This window comes from Lipotes vexillifer, unplaced genomic scaffold (genome assembly GCF_000442215.2).
Source record: "Lipotes vexillifer unplaced genomic scaffold, Lipotes_vexillifer_v1.1 scaffold496, whole genome shotgun sequence".
Lineage (NCBI taxonomy): Eukaryota > Metazoa > Chordata > Mammalia > Artiodactyla > Lipotidae > Lipotes > Lipotes vexillifer.
Window position 1 is genome coordinate 9998782 of NW_006786690.1, and position 8719 is coordinate 10007500.

Consider the following 8719-nt stretch of genomic DNA (forward strand, 5'->3'; position numbering starts at 1 on the left):
TCTTTCCCCTCCTCAGGGCAGCCCTGGCCAGAGCATCTGGGAACATGGTTGGAAACATCCCATCTCTGCACGGATTGAGTGTGGCACTTTTACCTCACTTTTTTCTTATTACAAATTTTGTTAAATTTTGAAAAATGTTCCTGTATGAAATGCACGTATTTAAATAATAAATCTAGGTGTATCCAAATAAAGAAATAGAGCACTCCCAGTATCTCAGAAGACCCTAATTGCTCTTCCTCCCATCCAGAGAGAATTGTTACCCTGAAATATTTTGTTAATCATCCCCTTTTCTTTACAGTTTTACCATCTGTATCAGTTATCTCTTGCTGTAAGCAAACCACCTCGAAACTTAGTGTCTTTAACCATCAGCAGTTTATTATTTCTCCCCATTTTGTGGGTCGACTGGGCAGTTGTTTTTGTTCTACAAGGTGTTGAGGTCACTCGTGTGCCAGCATTCAGCCGGTGGCTGGGCTGGAGCCCTGGTGCTGTCAGCTGGGCATCTCAGCTCTTCTTTAGGGGGCCCATGCCCGTTGGTGTCTCCTCCAGGGCCCCTCCATGTGTCCTCTCCCCACAACAGGAGCGCCCGGCCATCCCTGCAGTGGGGTGGCCGGGTTCCAAGAAAGCAAAGCAGAATCTTCCAGACCTCTTACGGGCCAGGCCTGGAACTGGCACAGAGTCACTGCATCCTGTTGGTCAGAGTCATCCCAGGGCCACCCAGGTTCAGCTGGAGTCTCACGGCAGGTGTGGTCAGATGGGAGGGATTGTTGGCGGCCGTCCTCAGAGACTGCGTCCACGGTGCCCGCACATCCATGTCCAGGTTGCCTGTTTGCATCCACACTGCAGGGCTTCCCCAGGTCCTTCACGTTTTCGTTCCCAAATGAATTCCTTGTGCGGCTGGCCAGGGCTTGTGTCCAGCTAGGCTGCTTGTCCTCAGGGGAGCGTCCCACCTCTGACACCGAGGTCTGCCCCGTCAATCAGGGATATGGACCGAGCAGACGGCAGTGTCATGGAAGGTGCCCGCTCGCAGGCCGGAGTTGGTCGGAAACACGAAGGCTTTGGGCTCGATGGGCTCTGCGGTCTAGTTCTGTGTGAGTTTTCTGTTGTGCTATGTTTTGGGGGTCTTTCTTAGAAGCAGCTTTAACTAAGGCCCACACGTAGCACCCGTGAAGCAAGATGAAACGAGGAGGAGGGGACCCCACTCTAGTGCTTAGCGGAGGGCACCGCACACCGCGGGTGGGCCAGCAGAGCCGCACTCGATCCCCGCCGCGGGTAATGAGCAGTGGGCTGGCTGCTGATCTTGTTACTGTGTTCAGGTCTCCTCAGACAACGCCCCCTCCTTGCGTGCACTCGGGACGCGGCTCCCACATCGCCGCCCGCCCCTGGGGCCCCCATGTCCCTCTGTGTGGCCCAGGCAGGTGCATCCTGCCCCACGCGCTCATCTCTTTTCCTGGTCCCCTCTAAGCTTGGCCAGGTCCTGGTGGGTTCCTTTCATTGTAGAGTGTAAAAGAGGAGACAGGAGACAGTCAGAGGACTGCATGCTCATTCTATAACAACAGTTCACCTAGGTTTGGAGGTGGGGCACGGCCTGCTGCTAGCTCAGCCCCTCTGAGGGGAGGACCAAGCCGGCTGGCCCCTCACCGGCTCACCGCACCGTCTTGGGGAGAAGAGAGGGGCTGTTGGAGCTTTGTAGCAGGCAGGCAGCTGGGGGAGGTGAGTGGGTGAGCACCGGACGACAGCCTGGGGCCTCTGAGCTCCACTGCCCCTGGGGGCTGTGCGATTATAAAATCCACGGTGCTGCTGACAAGTGACACCATTTAGCACTCAGCAAGCCCCCCAAGGGCCCTCACAGCCCCTGGGGGTGCCGGTCACAAGACGGGGCTTGTGAGTGCATGTTTTAGCGCTGTTTTTCTGTGGGGATGGCCTTTTTTCCCTTTTTCCTTCCTTCTAGTTCCTCCCCCTACTTCCCCCATCCTTCCCTGCTTCCTCCTTCCCTTTTATCCTCGTGTGTTTTCTCTCTTGTCCATTTCTTTCTTTGATTTTGTCAGAACAGATGCTCTTTGAGGACTGTTTCTCTTGTTGGAACAGCTTTGGAGGCTTCAGAGGGATTCCAGAAGCCTCTGGTGTTCTCCTGACACCCACATTTGGGGAGGAGCCCACTTCTGGGCGGGCATCTCGCATCAGAACACTGCAGTTAGCTTTGGGTGGAAAACATTACTCATGGCGCGGCTGCTCCCCCGTGTGTGGGGCGGGGAGGGGCTGGGGTGCTGGGCCACCCCCCACCCTCTCGCAGGGACCTGTATCAGCCTTCTCCGAAGGCCTCTGGAAGTGAGTGCGCCCCGTCCCAACGTGTTGTCCCCCTCCCCCACCAGGGCTCCTCTCGGCCTTGGTCCCAGGCAAGGCCAGTAACCACCTGACCTTGGAGCTGGTAGGTCCCTTCCACCCTGTTGGCCAGGAGTCTTTTCTCATGTTTATCTTCTCAGCAAGTCAGATCGCTTTCTGGCTGGAGGGTTCTGTTCTCCACAGGCTCCAGCCCAGGGGCCTGGGAACAACTCTTTACCTGGCGGGGTGTGTGTGTGTGGTGTGTGTGGGTGTGTGTGTGTGTGTGTGTGTGTGTGTGTGTGTGCGCGCGTGCGCGTGTGTGTGCGTGTGTGCGCGCGCGTGTGTGTGCGTGCGTGTGTGCGCGCGTGCGTGTGTGTGCGCGCGCGTTCAGTTCTTGGGTTGGCTCCTGGTGAAGGTGAGGGAGCCAGGCCCATTGCCAGGAGGGAAGAGTTTGGATCTGATTGGAAAGTTCTGAAGGGGATTATTCTGCAGCTGATTGAGAAGGCACCTGTGGGCCCTGGTGGTCCCTCTCTTTCTGCACTTGGGGGGTATTTCACCTGAGGACAAAGAGGGTTAACTGGTGATGGGAGCTCAGGGGCTGCCCATGCACACGTGCACACGTTTGTCTGCTCACGTGGCTTTTTCCACAGCAGAGAGAAGACAGCTCAGGTCGGTTTGGCCCAGGCCTCTCCTTGCCACCTGCCTTTGGTTCCATTTACACCTTGCCTGTGTGTACCCCCTTTAGGTCCTAGGCCTAAGTGCCCAGCCTGCCTGTTTAACCCTACAGGCTGTACACTGGTTCTTTTCCATGTCCTCCAAAACTTCTCTGTTTTAGCTTTGACCTGCTCAGGAACAGAACAGCCGAACTTCTCCCTTGTACCCCTTGAGGTCACGAATGAGAACTTGCTTTTTCTAGGGACTGAAGACCTAGAGGAGGATGCCTTTATGGGGTGTCCTGGTCAGTAGCAGCCTTTGCTCCGGCAGCTCCGTGCTGTGCCGGCTGGTTTGTAACCGAGCAGGTTGTTCAGCAGACGCAGAGGGCCCAGCCGCCTTGCGCCTGACCTCTTGCCTCCAGGGCGGGCTTCCGGCTCTCCCCTGCTTATACAAGAGCTTGAGCCTCAGCCACTTATGATCTGAGTGGTCCAAGAAACTGTGCCTCTGGCTGGGAGCTTGTGTGTGGAGGCTGGGACAGTCCTGGGGACGTTGGAGGGAGACAAAGGGTATTTTCAAGTCTCCAGCAGCAGCAACTCTGAACTCATGACTCAGGGGCTGGCACCGCATGGCACACGGCCTGTTGCCACTGCCTGTCCCCCCTTACTTGATGGAGCCCTACCCACCTACTCGGTGACTTCTCCCAGTTCAGCAAATACACCCTTCCACTTGTGAAAAGTTTCCATACACCAGGGGTGGGTGGGCTTTGCATCCTTCAAAGCCGATCTGTGCTGGCTAAGCTCCGTGGGCGGGGGCGTGGCTTTCGTTATGTCTCATCACAGCCAGACAGCCATACATGGTCACTGCAGCTCCAGAGCTGCAGCGTGGTGACTCAGCCTCGAGAGGCTGATATAACAGGGGAACAGCCAGAGCCAGTGAGTGGCTGTTGAAACCTGGAGGCCGAGAGCCTCCCAGGGTCATGCTCACCTGCCCAGAAACCACCTGGGGCAGCTCTGAGCAGACCCAGGCCTCAGAGGAAAGGTTCTAGAAGAACTGGAAGAGAAACCACTGCCACTTATCAGATTCCAGGCCAAGGTGTGACAGCCCAGCCCGGTTGGATCTATGTAATGTGGTTCCAGGAGTGGGCACTGACGTTTACTTAGAAATTGGTTCTTTCTTGAAAGGAGAGTCTGCTTCTTTTCCCTAGAAAATGCCGATCCTGAGACGGACTCTGGTGTGGTGTTGAGGGGGAGGGGAGAGCCGTTTTAGATACTTAACTTAGGCCTGGCTTGTGCAGTTCAGGATGATTTGGCACCAGGCCATGGAGTTTTTGTGAGCATTTTTACTTGAGACAGTTGTGGAATTTCCAGGCAGCAAGTGAGGCCTTTGACAGAGAAACTGCAGCCAGGCCAGCAACTCCTGGGCTCAGGATCAGAGTTCATTCTTTCTCGAGGGACAGCCTAGAGAGGTTTCTGGATGCAGAAGACTCACCAGCTCTTGTGTAGTTCCCTGAGCCCATGAATCAGAGGTTGGGGAAGTCAGGGAGAGAGATGGATCCTCATCCCCGAGGGCCAGGCTTTGCCGAGGACAAGGGAACCTGCACAGACCCCTGTGTATGCAGCGGGAGAGGGGCTGGTTCCTGAAATGCTGGATGATGAAACGTCTGCCTTCCCAAGCGCATATTTCACCTGTACGTGACAAACGGAGAAAAATAAGAACAAAATAGAAAGGTTTTCATGAAGCCAGATCTATCCAGTCGAGAAAGTCTAAGATTATGTCATGCATTCTTTTTGTAATAAAGTTAAGCGACCGTGTCTTTTGTTTTTTTTTGAAATGCTGACAGTAATCAGTGTTTTGTGTGTGCTTGGTTTTTGATTTTATGTCATTACCTGGCAAGGCACAAAGGTGGCTGTTTTGTGTTGGTCCCTCCATGCTTTTTGGGTTTTGGAACTTTCCTGACCAGTTAGCACAGGAATCTTGAAGCCAGCCCCTGATCGGTCTGGGCCTGCAGAGGCACCTGCCCTTTGTGGATTTGGTTTCACCCTCCCGCCCATCCCCCTGCTTCTCACCTGGGAGTGCTGGGATTGCTGTTAGGGCTGGTTGGTGTCCTCCCTCGTGCTAACTCGAGGGCTCTGTGGCTTTCCCCAGCCATGGATTTTCCCCAGCACAGCCAGCATGTCTTGGAGCAGCTGAACCAGCAGCGGCAACTGGGGCTTTTGTGTGACTGCACTTTTGTGGTGGATGGTGTTGACTTTAAGGCTCATAAAGCAGTGCTGGCGGCCTGCAGCGAGTACTTCAAGATGCTCTTCGTGGACCAGAAGGATGTGGTGCACCTGGACATCAGTAACGCGGCAGGTACCCCACTGGGTCCAGGGCCGAGCTTGTGGCGGGCCCCGTGCCACGCGAGGCCCTCCTTTGAGCAGCACCTTCCAGCTGTGGGGTGCGCCAGACCTCCCACACAAGACTCGGCCATGAGTGCGTGGGTACCAAGTTCTTACCACATTTGTGGGGCCTCTTTTGACTGGGAGTGGGGTGGTAAGGGGAGAGGTGGCAGGAAGGGCTCATGATAAGCTCCGGAGTGAACACAGGACAAGCTCGTCAGGAGGGACAGAGAGCAGGGGGGCTCTGAGCCCTGGTCCCTTTCCATTGCTGAGTCAGTCCTCAACCCCCTACCCCAGTGCTCACCTTGATGGGAACGGCAAGGGTTGGGATCGGGAGGGGTGTCAGGAAGGTCCTGGGATTGAGGAAGGAACTAACTGGTCCTAGGTTCAGGTTCCCAACCCAGAATGACATGCCGTGCTGCCAGAAGTTCGGGCAACTTCATTCCCCCATTTTACACATGCGGAAACTGAGGCCCAGAGAGGTCAGGTGACTGGCCTGGAGGTCAGGTAGAGAGTTTGTGGCAGAGCCCTGATGAAAGCCAGTGGTGAGAGACTCTGTCCTCTGGTGGTGAAATGCAGTGGATGGGCAGAGAGTGTTCAGGGTGGGCACTCACACCCTCCGCCCTCTATGGATGTGCTGCTTTTTGGAGGCTGTTGTCTGGGTTGAGAATCCCCAGGTTGCCCGCCTCTCCACTGGCCCGGGAGATGGGGAGACAGTGGGCTGCCACCGCCCCTCTGCTTTTCACAAATCCCTGGATCCTGCCATGGAGTGGAGCAGCTGGACAGGCTGCTGGTGCCAGGCCTCGAGGTGGGTCCGTGATGGCTGTCTGTGTCCTTGGCAGGCCTGGGGCAGGTGCTGGAGTTTATGTACACGGCCAAGCTGAGCCTGAGCTCTGAGAACGTGGACGATGTGCTGGCTGTGGCCAGCTTCCTGCAGATGCAGGACATCATCACGGCCTGCCATGCCCTCAAGTCACTGGCTGAGCCGGCTGCCAGCCCTGGGGAGAGTATGGAGGCCTCGGCCTTGGAAGGTAAGATTCTTGGCAGGCTGTTCCTGAGCAGGTGGCTTTTGATGGGAGCTCTGCCCCTGCCTCTGTGTGTCACCTCTCTAGCCTCGCCTGTGTTGTGAGGAGCTCGTGGGGAGCAGCCACAGCAAAGTCTGAGAACGCCTCTCAGAGGGGCCCTGTCTGCCCTCCCTGCCTGAGGGCACTGGCAGCCATGCCTGGCTCAAGGCCTTTGCACAGGACTGCCCTCTTCCGGCAGGTCTCCTCTCCCACACCCTTCCTCCTGCTCCCCCTAGTGCCTCAGGAAGGCCCCCTGCGGCCCAGTGTGGGCCACATGCCTCGTGGCACACTTTCAGAGAACCACGCTCCTCTCCTTGTAAGCACCCATCTCTGATCAGCGTCATTTCACGTGTGACGACTTGTCTCCCCGACCAGTCTGCAAGCCCTGTGGGAGCAGCAACCATGACTGTTGTACCCCAGGCCCAGCGGCAGCCTGGTGTGATGTCGGTGCCTATGAATAATCTGTTGAATGAGCAAACCAACAAACCGCTACTTAGATGTATCCCCAGGGAGGTTTGGAAGGGCTGGCAAGCTCTGGGCTACCTCACCCTGCCAAGCGGTGGACACTTGATGGGAAATGGCAGGTCTGTCCTATTCCATCTCCAGTGGGGGACAAGAGAGCCAAAGAAGAGAAGATGGCTGCCACTACACTGAGCGAGCTGGACCTGGCCAGAAGCAGTCCACCCGCGGGCCTGGGCAGGGAGCCCAAAGAGGAGCGAGGCGGCCAGGCTGAGAGCGCGGCTAGCGGTGAGTTGTGATGCTGAGGACCTGGCTGACTGTCCATCACCTGCCAGCAGCGTGGGCTCCAGCGCAGTGAGCAGCTTTCTCAGGAGTCTCCTGGGGGAGGGAGGGGGGGAGGCACAGGCAACTGCATCCCTTGAGCTTAGGTTACCCAAAACCACCGGTTATTTTTTCTGGGGCATCTGTTAAAGCCAGAGCAGAGGCTCAAGCAGCCCGAGCTTTGATGTGCTCCCCCGACCCCTGGGGCCACAGCCGCTTCCAGGGGTCTGGTCCAGGAGAGCCGACCGGCCCCTGGACAGAGGGTGCCAGTCCAGCTCCGGATGCCCCCACACCCCTACCCCAGGTGCAGAGCAGACGGAGAAGGCCGATGCCCCCCGGGAGCCTGTGGAGCTCAAGCCGGACCCCACGAGTGGCATGGCTGCTGCTGAGGCCGAGGCTGCCTTGTCAGAGAGCTCAGAGCAAGGTACCCTCCGCCAGCTGGGGCGCCCGCCCTCACGCAGGCATCCCCCACTCACACGTCACACACCCCCTACCCCCCCCTTCCGCCAGCTCTCTTCCTCCCTTCTGTGAGTCACTCTCTCACATCAGCTTTTGGGCCGACATCTTTCCTCATTCTTGAATTTTGACGTCAGTTTCTTGGTTGTACACCCTGGCCATGCTTCCCTTTAGCACAGAAGTGTCCTTGTCGCAGTACTGGCCCTGCTGTTTTTCCCTGGGCTGAGCACCGTGGCGGAACTTGGCCGCCCATCGCACCCACCCCAGCCCCCGCCCCCAGTGCTTGTTGGCTGACAAGCACCCTTCCCACCTGTGTCGCCAAATATGGGGTCCCCGGTGGACTGAGGCCCATCTGCATCCTCCAAGCGGCAACTGTCCCCGGTCATTGGTCTCCCCTGGGCTTGCCCTGGCGGTGCTGGGGACCATTTATCTGCGGCCTCTAGACATTGCCCTGCCCCTGCGAGGCGCCCACGCAGAGAGGGGGTGTGTGCAGAGATGAGCCGTGCCCAGGCCTCACTTGGCCAGTTGCCAGGTCGGCTTCCTCAGCGTCTGCCCCTCTTGTGGCAGAAATGGAGGTGGAGCCAGCCAGGAAGGGAGAGGAACGAGAGGAGGAGGGCGCCGTGCCCGCGGTGGTCAAGGAAGAGGGTCCGCCGCTGGAAAAGGGCGAGGCCCCCGAGGAGAGCGAGGAGTCGGCCAGCACGGACTCGGGCCAGGAGCTCGGCGCGGAGGCGCGGGGCCTGCGCTCGGGCACCTACGGCGACCGCACGGAGTCCAAGGCCTACGGCTCCGTCATCCACAAGTGCGAGGTGCGCCGTGGGCGGTGGCGGCCCCGCCCCGGCCCCCCGCCCAGCGTCGCCCCTGACACCCCGCCCCCTGCGCCCGCAGGACTGTGGGAAGGAGTTCACGCACACGGGCAACTTCAAGCGGCACATCCGTATCCACACGGGCGAGAAGCCCTTCTCGTGCCGGGAGTGTAGCAAGGCCTTCTCCGACCCGGCCGCCTGCAAGGCCCATGAGAAGACCCACAGGTAGGCCCAGCGGCCGCCCCCCATGCCTTCCCCCCCACCC

At 58.1% G+C, this 8719-nt stretch overlaps 2 protein-coding genes across 2 annotated transcripts in view; one reads left to right on the forward strand and one right to left on the reverse strand.

The window, feature by feature from the left end:
* Positions 1 to 811, reverse strand: part of SRARP (steroid receptor associated and regulated protein) — a 31505-nt gene extending 30694 nt beyond the window's left edge. Inside the window, exon 1 of the mRNA XM_007459324.1 lies at positions 681 to 811. Coding sequence (XP_007459386.1) covers positions 681 to 811 — 131 coding nt within the window. The remainder of the gene's footprint in view (positions 1 to 680) is intronic.
* Positions 812 to 5120: 4309 nt separating this feature from the next.
* Positions 5121 to 8719, forward strand: part of ZBTB17 (zinc finger and BTB domain containing 17) — a 6323-nt gene continuing 2724 nt past the window's right edge. Inside the window, exons 1-6 of the mRNA XM_007459325.1 lie at positions 5121 to 5325; positions 6194 to 6382; positions 7022 to 7162; positions 7500 to 7619; positions 8219 to 8457; positions 8537 to 8679. Coding sequence (XP_007459387.1) covers positions 5121 to 5325; positions 6194 to 6382; positions 7022 to 7162; positions 7500 to 7619; positions 8219 to 8457; positions 8537 to 8679 — 1037 coding nt within the window. The remainder of the gene's footprint in view (positions 5326 to 6193; positions 6383 to 7021; positions 7163 to 7499; positions 7620 to 8218; positions 8458 to 8536; positions 8680 to 8719) is intronic.